At 37.5% G+C, this 12,315-nt stretch overlaps 2 protein-coding genes and 2 non-coding genes across 9 annotated transcripts in view; 2 read left to right on the top strand and 2 right to left on the bottom strand.

Moving 5' to 3' along the window:
- The window catches only part of dars2 (aspartyl-tRNA synthetase 2, mitochondrial), a 7,640-nt gene extending 3,413 nt beyond the window's left edge, over window positions 1–4,227 (top strand). For all 3 annotated transcript variants that reach the window (XM_014018945.1, XM_014018946.1, XM_014018947.1), the window contains 9 exons: window positions 657–726; window positions 893–1,072; window positions 2,265–2,372; window positions 2,543–2,605; window positions 2,700–2,852; window positions 2,939–3,157; window positions 3,234–3,344; window positions 3,450–3,525; window positions 3,779–4,227. In XM_014018945.1, coding sequence (XP_013874399.1) covers window positions 657–726; window positions 893–1,072; window positions 2,265–2,372; window positions 2,543–2,605; window positions 2,700–2,852; window positions 2,939–3,157; window positions 3,234–3,344; window positions 3,450–3,525; window positions 3,779–3,981 — 1,183 coding nt within the window. In that variant the 3' untranslated portion in view covers window positions 3,982–4,227. The remainder of the gene's footprint in view (window positions 1–656; window positions 727–892; window positions 1,073–2,264; window positions 2,373–2,542; window positions 2,606–2,699; window positions 2,853–2,938; window positions 3,158–3,233; window positions 3,345–3,449; window positions 3,526–3,778) is intronic.
- Window positions 4,228–7,208: 2,981 nt separating this feature from the next.
- Window positions 7,209–7,282, bottom strand: trnan-guu (transfer RNA asparagine (anticodon GUU)). The gene has a single exon. It is a non-coding gene; the product is annotated as a tRNA-Asn (tRNA).
- A 171-nt stretch (window positions 7,283–7,453) lies between these two features.
- Window positions 7,454–7,525, top strand: trnam-cau (transfer RNA methionine (anticodon CAU)). The gene has a single exon. It is a non-coding gene; the product is annotated as a tRNA-Met (tRNA).
- Window positions 7,526–7,680: 155 nt separating this feature from the next.
- LOC106524910 (ceramide synthase 2) overlaps window positions 7,681–12,315 on the bottom strand; it is a 14,436-nt gene continuing 9,801 nt past the window's right edge. For all 4 annotated transcript variants that reach the window (XM_014018942.1, XM_014018943.1, XM_014018941.1 and 1 more), the window contains 6 exons: window positions 12,120–12,170; window positions 11,946–12,038; window positions 11,601–11,729; window positions 11,328–11,437; window positions 8,231–8,384; window positions 7,681–8,076 (listed from right to left, as the gene is read on the bottom strand). In XM_014018942.1, coding sequence (XP_013874396.1) covers window positions 7,864–8,076; window positions 8,231–8,384; window positions 11,328–11,437; window positions 11,601–11,729; window positions 11,946–12,038; window positions 12,120–12,170 — 750 coding nt within the window. In that variant the 3' untranslated portion in view covers window positions 7,681–7,863. The remainder of the gene's footprint in view (window positions 8,077–8,230; window positions 8,385–11,327; window positions 11,438–11,600; window positions 11,730–11,945; window positions 12,039–12,119; window positions 12,171–12,315) is intronic.

Genomic DNA, 12,315 nt, shown 5'->3' with positions numbered 1-12,315 from the left:
CAACTGGGAATCAGCTGGCGGGCCTTCGAGCGACTGGTTGGGCACCCCTGTTAGAGGATCCAGGCTACATTTTGTTAATTAATTTTTTTTTTCTCTCAAAATTAGTTTATTACAATTTTTGTCTACAAAATTTAAGTCATTGATAATTTTATGCAATCACGGGATTAGAGTTGAATCTAAATCTAAATCTGATTATATTAATCATTGCAATTGGAATATTTTCAACCACATTTCTGTAATCCTCAGGGGAACAAACTATTTTGTATTTAATACTAAATGCCTCATGTTTTAATAAATCCCCTTTATCATTTATCAAATGAATAATGGTCCAAATTAGTTTTTCTATGATCCATCCTTCCATGAATATTGATTTTCTTTTTCTGCGGTCTGCATTTTAATTCCAGATGTCACATGCAGCAGTGAATTGTGGGTAATGCACTTTGCTGAAGTCCATAAAAATGCAGACTTYGCAGAAGGGAGGAAATAGTAAAATGGGTGGGGCGAAGCACTGATGTGGAGAATGTGGGACACACTACGCACTCAAACCCTTCAACATGAACGCGCATTTGAAGTGCACAAGGGTGGAACGAGGGTGTGAGTGTGGGTATTGGGACATGGCCCAAAGATAATGGTTACCTCCTTGTGTTTTGTATCAGGTACTTCCAGGTGGCTCGATGCTACAGGGATGAAGGCTCCAAACCAGACAGGCAGCCAGAGTTCACACAGGTGGGCCGAGGCATGAAAACACGTTTTTGTTTTGTTTTTTTCACACAGATAATAAAAAAATGTTTTAAACCCAGTTTGACTTTAAAGTTAAAAAGCTGTGATCAACAGGTTAGCTGATAACTTTTGTTTTTCTAAATGGACACATTCACCTCACTGTCTTTTCCAGGTGGACATAGAGATGTCTTTCGTGGACCAGGCAGGAGTCATGTCTCTGGTGGAGGGTCTGCTGCAGCACTCCTGGCCTGCAGAGAAGGGTTTCCTTCAGGTTCCTTTCCAGAAGATGACTTATGACGAAGCCATGAGAGACTACGGGGTGGACAAACCTGACACCAGGTTTAACATGAAGGTGGGGACTTCTGAAAGCCTACAGAAAAATATTTCTGCATTAAGAAGAATTAAAGCATTCATCCAGCTATGATAACGGTTATTATTGTTTTCTAAAAGGCTGTAAGGATCTTATGTATGTGAAAATTCCTTCTTTTTTCTCTAAAGGTTATTTTTATGTGAAGGTTTGGGGACAAAATAYTAAAATCCACACGATTTAATCTTGACCCAAATCAATACATTGGCTTTTAGAATATAATTTTATGGTTTTTGTTAAACAAGTCAAATTCTGCCTCTTTTGTCACAAGATTTTGATGTCTTACAAATATCTCTCGTGTTTTGTTCAGCGCTAACATACAGCAGTTCTGTTTAACCATACATTTATAGAGATGCTTGGGTAGAATAAGACACTTAAAGTAAAGCAAAGTAAGTAAAGTAAAGTTTTATTTATATAGCGCCTTTCACAGAAATAAATTCACATGGTGCTGTACATTCAGGGAAGGGGGAGGGGGCAGTTAGGAAACACCCATTCAAGAACACATACAAGACAAACATGGGGGAACAGGTGAAACCGGTCATGCAGCAAACACAGTTGTGCTACCTTTAACAACAGCTTGAACTACACAAAAGGAAAATTGAGTTAAACAACCCGTGAGAGAGCAAGACATCCTGGGGGGGCTTAGGTCAGATAACACAAAAATGGGGTGGGTTCAGAGGAGTAGGTGATGTTGGTGGGTGGGGGGGGATAATCCTGATCTCCTAATTATGACATCTTATCTCAATTATGAGATCTTTTCTTGTAATTATGAGATAAGATCTCGTAAATATGAGATCAGGTGTCTAGTTTTTTTTTTTTTTTTGGTGAATGTGATGCTCTTCCGTAGTTTTTGCTGTGTTAACATGTTTAATCAATCACAGAGGTTACAAAGMCTTTTCTGCACAGTCAACGTTGAGGAACTTCCTCCAGTAGTTTATAAATCTATAAAAGAAATATTATGGTTTTACTGATTTTCTCAATTAGTTTTTGATTTTTCATGTGGAAAATTACTGTCAAGAAGTTTCTTGCTATTACTGTCTTTATCTCTTTTAGCTTTGAAAATTCACCCTTAAAAAGTGAGTTGTGTTCAACCATACAAGATGACTACATCTAAAGAAATAGATAAGATAAGAAAAATTCAAGTTTTCTGTTTCTGACCGTCGTCTCGTCTTTCCAGCTGGTGGATCTGAGTGAGGTTTTCTCATCCACACAAATTGAATTCTTCAAATCAGCTCTGAGCCAACCTGGAGGTTCTGTTCAGGCCATCTGTGTCCCGAGTGGAGCGGTAAGAACAAAAACATCCCCTCTGCCAGTAAAAGCCTTTTCATGATCATAAAGGTAATGGTTTGCTACAAGAAACATTTAAAACAGTAGGAGTGAACAGAGAACGTGCAAAATGAGCTGCTGATGTGCTGATGTGGCTTCTGTTTGTCTCAAACTGTTTTCTGTTGATAGAAACTTCTGTCTGGGAAAGACKTGGATGAACTGAAGCAAACGGCCCAGACTCAGCACGGACAGGTMGGTCTGTGTCTCCATTATTCTTCTGTTTTTACTGTGCAGATTTATCCTGACTCTGTTGTTCTGATTTAATTGGACTGAAATCGATTTGAAGGAGCTGAGCCCGGTGCTGCTCAGGGACGACGGGACGATAAAGTCCGTCCTGAAGAAGCTGCTGTCTGTCTCTGAAACTGAAAACCTTCTGAGGAGTACTGGCGCCAAACCAGGAGACCTGCTGCTGATGGCAGCTGGATCCGTCCACTCTGTGGTAAAAACACTGAGACGACTGAAAAAAGATCAACTAAAGAGAACATTTCTATGAGACTTTTTTTTTTTTTGTATCTCTGCTCTCAGCGCCCACTGCTCGGGAATCTTCGTCTCCAGTCCGCTCAGCTCCTYGAATCTCGTGGCCTATTGCTGCGCGACCCCTCTGCCTTCCACTTCCTGTGGGTCGTGGACTTCCCTCTTTTCTTACCCAAAGAGGAGAATCCAGAGGAGCTGGAGTCGGCTCATCACCCGTTTACGGCTCCWCGACCCGAGGACACGGAGTTGCTCCTCACAGAGCCACACAAGGTGCTCACATCAAATCTTCTTTAGGTTCTAGAATGTGAGCTTTGTTTTYAACCGTGTCTAATCTGATGTATAACAGGTTCAGGGGCAGCACTATGACCTGGTGTTGAACGGTTGTGAGRTTGGAGGAGGCTCCATCCGGATCCACAGGGCCTCAGAGCAGCTTTACGTCCTGAAGAATATCCTGAAGGTTATTGATGGGACATAGTCTAACCTCTCAGATAAAAAATGTTTACTGAACGTTAGTTATTTACTTTATAAATGGGATTAACAGTTTTTTTTTTTTTTTTTACAGGAGGACTCCAGTCTCCTGTCCCACTTAATTGAGGCTCTTGACTCAGGAGCACCACCTCATGGAGGCATTGCTCTGGGTAAGATTTAACTCTGCACCTCCCTGCAGGGAGGAGACATTATATGATTTAAATCAAGTTGTCACATATTTGATTCAAATAAAATGTGAAAGTCATACTTCAGTTGGGTAGCACCCTTCTTGATGAGGTCATTTCCAAATACAGAGACCACCTTTAGTTTGAGGTTGAGATCATTTGAGGTTGTAGGAATCTTCACATCATGTTAAGACAGACAGCAGATTATGGAACATAAAACTCCTCTGTGCTCCTTTAGGGTTGGATCGGCTCGTCTCCATTATGGTCGGCGCTCCCAGCATCCGTGACGTCATCGCCTTCCCTAAGTCGACCCGTGGTCATGACCTCATGAGCCACGCCCCTGACTCGGTCTCTGAGGAGAAGCTGAAACCCTATCATATTTCTGTCAGATGGCCAACACAGAGAGGAGGAGGAGGAGGAGGAGGAGGAGAGACTTTGTGAGATGATGACAAAGAGAAACTAACAGCAGAGGAAATGATTTCCCAGATCTTTTTATCCATCAAAGGAAAAAAAGGTGGAACAAAGATTCAAGGATGTTGACTGAAGAAAAGAAAAACTAAAGGAGATATAAATTATCTCTTAAAAATTAGAACCAACCTTGTAGGACTCTGAAACACCAAGTGGTTCAACACTTAATACCATCTGTTACTAGAACACTTACAATAAAGTTTTTTTTAATAAAACTAACATTTTGAAGATCTGAATTTATTTGTAAAACTGACCCAAAATCAACACATTTTTCTCCAGTAAATGTGTTTTTCTCTGAAAGATTTTTAAGAAAATGATGTGACCGGCTACAAAATGCGATGTTCGCCAATATAAACAAAGTGCCTGRAAATAGCTTAGAGTGGTGATGCTCATGGAAGAACTGTTTGGGATTAGATGGTTTTGCTGTATTAGTACATATTTTGATTGAGTAAAGTAACCAAAATCAGTCAAAAATATCTGATAATATTTCAACATRCATGCAATGAAAGGATAACTGTTCAGTTGTTTCACTGTCACCACAAAAAATAAATATATATTTGTTCCAATATCAGATCTTTGAGGAAAGTAATTAGATGGATATATTCCATTCAAAGTTTTAAAGTGGATTTCTTTGACTCTTAGTGCAAGTGGAAATTTGAGGTTTTAGTACATAATCTATGAATTGACTGTGGTGGAAAATTTTGATGAATGGTATTTTTAAATGGCAGGGTGGGATAAATAATATCAAATGTGTGCCGTACTATCTTATTGGAAAACTTGGAATCTTTGAAAGAGTAATTTCCAGTTAATAATTGTGGTAAACATGGAACAATAGGTGAATAAAGCAAAGATAAGAGAGCTTTATGAATGACATTGATTATGAGYTTGTGTTTTTTGGTTTAGTTTTAGATTATATTCATGACAGAGCTTCATATGACAACAAGCAGCCATTACTATCAACTAAATGTAACACGGACCAAACATCTTTTTCCATCCAATCCCTATCGATTTAATAAGATATGTCATCTTTATATACAGTATTCTAGCTAAAAACTTCCAACACCTGGACTCTTCAAACATGAACTAGATTATTCTACACTAATTGTAGAATATTTAAAACTAAAGCTTTGCAAAAGCTTTTTCTGATTTGTGAAACTTCAACAAAGTTTGTTTTTCATCATTTTTTAGGCTACTGGACCACACTAGACCTGGTCCAGCTCAAAAACCAGGGTTCATGCCGGGTCTAAAAAAGTTTTWAAAAAGTCTAAAATATGAAAATCAAAATTTTAGGCCTAAAAAAGTCTTAAAAACGCCCAGATTTTAACCCCAGGTCTTAAATTTAATTTTGTCAAGTCTTAATTTCTTCTACTTTTGAACATTACTGAGAACGGTTGGCTGCATAAATAAAGAAAGTTAAGAGTTGTAATCAGAGGTTGACACGATCTGTCTTCATGAAGTGCTAAGTTTGCTACTGGTCATGATTAAACTACAAATCCCATGATAACTGCAGGCAAAAATGGCTCAGTTTACTTCCATGTTTTTGACCTCTTTGCTGCTACAACCCCCCACATACATCGGCTTATTTACCTGCTCAAAAAACAGAAGTTCAGTCATGTCCACTGCTTGTTGTTTAAACATGGGAAAGTGTGTTTTCAATGAGATTTCAACTTGATATCAGTGATTTTTTTCACTCGGTTGAAAGCAGTTCACAGCAGTCAGATATGACCGTTTCATTCAAATAATTTAGTGTTCTTGTATTAAAATTAAACATTCTTTAATAAATAAATTGATAGCAATAAAATATTTCTATTATAAAATTTCTGGGACCATTTGAATGTTCTGTTAATGCATCTATTTGGTCTTAAATGTCATTACTAATGGTCTTAAAAGGTCTTAAATTTAACTTACTGAAACCTGCATGAACCCTGAAAAACTATCTGGACTCTTCAAACCTGGACTAGATTATTCTACACTAATAGCAGAATATTTGAAAATAAGTTTGGGATTTGTAAATCCTTAATCTGATTTGTGAAACTTCAATAAATTTGTGATTATTACACTTTTTTTAATGCATCTGGACCACACTTGTACTGGTCCAGCCCCAAAACTCTAACACCTAGACTTTTCAAACCAGAATTAGAATATTCTATACTAATAAAATTATATTTTAAAACAACTTTGGGATTTGTGAAACTTCAATAAATCGCCTTATTAATGCATTTTGGTCTGTGGAACGCTAGAATCTAACTCATCCTTTCAATTTTGCATTATTTGCTGTCATTTCAACTCTGAACTTACTGTTTTCTAACATTAAATATTTTCATCTTCATTATAGCTAGATGTGGTTTTGCATTCTGTTTAGCTGTGATATCTTCCTGGTTGGGGGCATCATCTGAAATAATGCTGCCAACATCTTAATGTTCTTCTTTCCCTGGTATTCAGTTTTTTCTTTAACAAAAGATTATTTCTATATAAGTGCTTCTGTTTCAGTGTTGTTTATCTGCTTGGTTCTGTATCACTACAAAGAGCAAGGGCTGCACAATACATCACAAATATGTTGTCATTGCAATATCAGTGTGTGCAATATTCATTTTGAAAAAAAAAAACTGCTTGGAATGAAATAATTGTTGACTAATATGTATTTTTAAGAGTTTTGAAGTTGTATTTTTTATGCTAATGCAATATTTAGCCAGGAAGACACTGCAGCAAAAGCTCACACAACACCAATTATATTTAATTACATTTTCACAAATCAAATGAATGTTTCACAAACACACAACTGATTTTAGATCATCTGCTATTTGTGTAGAAAAATCTAGTCCAGATTTGAAAATTCTAGGTGTTGTGGTTTTAGAGTTGGACTGGGTCCAGTGTGGTCCTGATGCACAAAAAGTGAAGAAAACAATATTTATTGAAGTTTCACAAATCAGAAAAGGGTTTCATAAATCCCAAATCTATTTTTAAATATTCTTCTATTAGTGTAGAATAATCTAGTCCAGATTTGAAGAGTCCAGGGGTTGTAGTTGTTGAGCTAGAGCAGATGAAACATGCTCAAGGCAGTGAAAATTAGTTGTAATATCCCGTTAGAAATTTCCCGAATCGGAAGCTGGAACCGGAAGCTAACTTCAGCTTCGTGGGAAACGGTGAGTAAAAAAAACGCCTCACAAATCTTCAGTGATAGAAAAAAAAGAAAAGCTAGACGTCCCTGGGTGGGCTCGAACCACCAACCTTTCGGTTAACAGCCGAACGCGCTAACCGATTGCGCCACAGAGACAACTGACGCTCAAAGACCACTTTYCAGCTGTGTGGCAGTGAGATCACTTTAAAACGACCTCAAACGTAAATGAAACGTGGACAGCGTCAATTACGTAAGATCAAAACTACGCAGCATGAATGTGTTCGCCTTAACTATATATAAAAGTATACCTCTCGAGCCCTTCCAGTGAGCAGAGTGGCGCAGCGGAAGCGTGCTGGGCCCATAACCCAGAGGTCGATGGATCGAAACCATCCTCTGCTAAATATGTTTTTTGTCGTTTGTGGGTGTGCAAAAGTATTGTCTTTAACAGCAGGGTTTTATAACATTTTCTACCTAAAGCACGTGTCTCTAATTATGTCTTATGAACAATAACTTTAAATTAAGCCAGTGTGTTTTATAATAAATAAACACAATCATAAATTATTAAGCTTGGTGGTTTAATTGCATTTAATAAAGATCTAAGCACAGAGAAAGTTGTGTAAGAAAAAAAAGTCACTCATTTTTTTAAAATTACTAAACAATACAAGATATTTTAAAGTACCATAAAAATGAACATATTCTTGTAAAAGCAAAGTGGGAGTTAACATTTAAAAAAATTGTCATTGAGCTTTTCGTATCCTCTTGGCTCCAGAGGACCTGTGGTGGGTCAGATTATTAAGGACACAACTGTTTGTGAGCATTGACAKCTTGGAGTTCAAAGTGTCTTTGCTTTTTTCCCAGTAACAGTCTTGATCTGTATTTTCATCTCCTTCTTTCTCCTCYTCTTCCTCTTCAGCTCCACTYTCTTCATCACTGCGTTCATCTTTTTCCAGCTGTGGGCAGAAGCAGATGCAAAGGGACTTAATGACATTACTAAAGCAGACGCCTGTAAAGATCTTTGAAAAAAGAGAACAATTCATGAAGCAGCTGTATAAAGTCCGTCCTTTTCTCAGATAATAATTATAAATTTCATGACCCACTTCTCACCTTGCCTTTCAGGAACTTGTAGACCATGCGTAAAATTAAACCTGCCCAGAAGATGTGAAGAACCTGCAGCACCATCAGCAGGATGTTAAAGAAGTAGTAACCAGGAAAAGGCTGAAACACCTCCATGGACAGCAGCAAGGTTGTGCGAATGATTCTGTAAGAAATCAAACAACTTTATCCTCTTCAGCCCCAAGGGTTTTCTTCAAGTTTTTGCTCAAAACACCAAACCGAAATGTAACTGGGTGTATCTCAGCATTTACAAACTCCACTTAAATAATCTTGGTATCAAAATAAAGCTAATACTTGGGAGATTTCATCAGAAGTGTAAAGCAGCTGTTGTGGTTTTAGAGATGTTGGGAATGGAACATAATTTTTTTTTTTTCACTCTCACCTGAATATTTTTTTTCATTAGACAGTATACAACCCATTTAGTTTTTCCCAGTTGCTAAAACACATTTCTTGAAACCATCCATCCATTTCTCCAAACTGTAAACACAAAACCCACTTTTCAAACTACTTTCACAGAACCTCTGACTCTTCCAGCAAAACCAAACTACAGCCTCAAAATAGTTCAAACTGTGCTCAAAACCAAACTACAGCCTCAAAATAGTTCAAACTGTGCTCAAAACTGAACAACGTTGTCAAATCAGACCTGCAGAAATCAAAAGAACAAACACAACAGAGCAGTCAGTACACACAACAGGGACAAAAGAAAACAGTGATAAGGTCGTGAAGCTTTTGAAATAATCTTTATTGTCCACAAAGGAAAAGGCGTTTCCTTAACAAAACACCTGCATAGCACTTGAAGTAAAAAATAAATATGTACATAAATAAACAAATAAAACATTATATCTCAAATTTATAGAAAACTTGTATCTCGTCCTACTCATCCTTCATTTCAAACTCAGGTCCTCCACCAGAGGCCTGGAGTTTCAGGGTTCTGTTCAGGATTTTAGCTGTTCTTAAAGTAACCAGAGATCTCTGAGGCTGTTCTTTGGATCTGTTCAAGTCACTCCTGTAGTTTGGGGGTCACAGCACCAAGTCTTCCAGTGACCACTTGGACTATTGATGCTTTGACTCTCTGACTCTCTTCTTTTTTTCATCTTGGTATTCGTCCAGATTCTCGTTCGTCTTCTTCCAGGTGTTTCAGTCACTTATGATCTCTACAYCTRTCACTGCTGCCTTCTTCTCTTGTTTGTCGACCACCATGTCCAGCTGGTTAGCATCACCTGTCTGTCAGCCTGGATCAGGATGTCCTTTGTATCTTAGGTGGCGACTGTAGTCTATGTTGCGTGAGTGTATAGCCTATAAATAATTCTTTATATATATATATATATATATATATATATATACATATATACTGTATATACTGTATATACTGTTTGTTTTTATGTAAGTGTAAACATCCTTTACACCAACAAAAGTGCATACAGTTCTTTACAGTATTTATGTTTAGAGTATTTGCCTCTGTGACTGTTTCTATTCACAGTGAAGCTTCGATGACCAGGGATCCTTGTACTGCCTTGTATTGGTTTGGTCACATTATTAGACACGTGTGTGATCTATTTTGAGTTGTTGTGTTGTAGTTCAGACAGCAAAGCTTTATTTGTGTCTCATTTTAGCTACCTGTGCTTATCATTGTGGAACCCATGTGAATCAAAAGGGGAAATGTGTTTTAGTGGGTGAAAATAGGTCTGCATGTTGTGTCTAACTGGGTGAAACGTGCTTATATTCTGACAAAAGAGTGGCCATTTTAAGAAATGGGTTCGGGGAACTGAGCTTTTGGTTCAAAGAACAGGGTTTAGTGTTTTAGCAACTGAGAAAAACTGTAAAAACTCTTGGAACCCATAAATCCACTTGTGGACATCACCTGTGCAAAGATTCATGCTGCTAAAATTAACTGGAGCAAAGTTACAGAGGATTTAGTAAAGAAACAATGTTGAATTTTGTCATTAATAAATGTTAAGAAATCTGAAGTTTTTACGTCCAAAACTTATTTATTTTTTCTTACCTGACTGAAAAGACTTTTTATTGAATGTTTGTTCTTTTGAAAAATTATCCAAACATTTATTTGTCACCATATATATAAAATAATGAGAAATTATGTTTGACTTCAGTTGGATCCTATTCACTCAAAATCCAGTGGGGAAAAAAAAAACTTTCAAAACACTTTACATCATATTTTGGTATCTACTTTTACTTGTTTAAAAATAATGTCAAACAATTTTCTTTTACAGAATAGTTTGAATGTATTTACAGATTTGCAATGATGCCATTTTGTACAGTTTGTTTACTTTCTGATTCAAGTGCTTGACATTCGAACTGTTTGGTGGATGTAAAAATAGTTTCCATGAGATTTTAGCCAAGATTCTTAGGTTTCTTTTATACCAACCATGTCCAGGTTCAACCAACAGACCTTAAGTTAAAAGAAGTTAAAATAAATAGAAAATGGAAAAAGTTGTTTTGGGGCTCAAGAGGTTAAGCCAGGGCTATTCAACTGGCAGCCCGTGGGCCACATCCGGCCCGCGAGTGACCAAAGTTCGGCCCGCCAACTGGTTCATTCATCTCTTAAGCCCGGTTTTCTACTTTAATTACTCTAAGTTCTTTTAGTAAAACATAGACACGTTTGGTATCTACAGAAACGTCAAAATCTCGGCTAGAAGCTGGTAAAAATATTTCTATAAACAAGACAGTTTAAACTACAAGCAGTTGAAGATAAAACTATCAAAGTGAAAATAAAATTGGTTTAAAAATTTGGCAAGTCAGAGATGTCAAAATATTATTTGCGTCTAATAGGAAGCATAATGTGTTCTTTTTGTTTTTGATAATGTTTAATTATCACTATTTTTATAGGGTTCTGTATGTTGTATTYATGACTAAATGCAGCAAAATAAACTATTTCAAAGGAAACAGATCTTTGTAATACTTGGTTTATTTACATAATAACTTTAATTGCTGGATGTTCGGCCCCTCAGCTGCTGACCGGCAGTAACTGTGGCCCCCGGAGCAATTTAGTTGAATAGCCCTGGATTAAGCAGTTACCAAAAACAAAAAAGAAGCTATTCATCCATTTTGCAATACATAAAAAAAGTCTTACTTGCTGGGAAAAATCACCAGTCGAGTCACAAGGAAGACCACAGCAAATGCAACAAACAGAGAGTCACACATCCTCCTCCAGCCAGTGCCGTAGTTGAACATCTTTGCAGACTTCACAATCATAATGATAGAAAATAGATCACATTCTGCAGCCTAACAAGCAGTTTGAATCTTTGATTGTTTGGTAATGTWCATGTAGACTGCTAGCTTCTTACACTTTGTTAGGTCTTCAGAGGAGAAACATGTTAAAGACGTGTTTCTGTAAGGCTGTTACCTCTAACAATATGTCGGACGAGTCGTGGAGCAGCATCACCAAGGTGCCGATACGAATGTAGTTGGCACAGTAGGAGAAACTGAGCAGGATGATGGTAGCCAAGTGGTGGATCACTTGTTCCTTAAAATCCTAGTAATTAAAACAGAGCAAATACCTGCAGTGAATGTCTCCAGAAGATGTTGGTCTTTGTAGTTAGTAATTAACAAGAGGAGAGCAAGGTTTCTGTTTTCCAGCAGCAAAGAAGCGAGTGAAGCATGAAATATGAGGGAGAGGGAGCAAACACAATTCTGCGTCCTTAAACGATGAATGTAACGTTAACTGACGAAGAAATGTTGACAGTTTCACCTTCCTTCTGATGTCCACAGGGATCCGAAGCAGCAGAGAGCCATAAAAGCCCAGTTCCAACATGTAGTACCAAAAGTGAGCTCTCTCCATGGGCTGAGTGAGAAGGCAGGGACACAACACGTGTTAAACTCAAAGATACATTGAAATGTGTTTTATTTGGTTAGTGGTTTTTACCTGAACTGGATACTGTCTCCAGCACTCCCTGTGGTCCCAGAACCAGGGTCTCTGTCCACAGAGGGATGAGAAAATTGGTTGGATTTGTCTCTCTTGTGTTTTTTAAAGGGATCCCTGATTAGTTGTAACATTAGACTTTATTTGATAAACATTTGTTTTAACTGTACAATAAAGTCTGTAAAAATAATGTAGGCTG

Source organism: Austrofundulus limnaeus, unplaced genomic scaffold (assembly GCF_001266775.1).
Source record: "Austrofundulus limnaeus strain Quisiro unplaced genomic scaffold, Austrofundulus_limnaeus-1.0 Scaffold206, whole genome shotgun sequence".
NCBI lineage: Eukaryota > Metazoa > Chordata > Actinopteri > Cyprinodontiformes > Rivulidae > Austrofundulus > Austrofundulus limnaeus.
The sequence above is the reverse complement of the archived record's forward strand: the minus strand, read 5'-3'. Positions and strand labels throughout refer to the sequence as shown.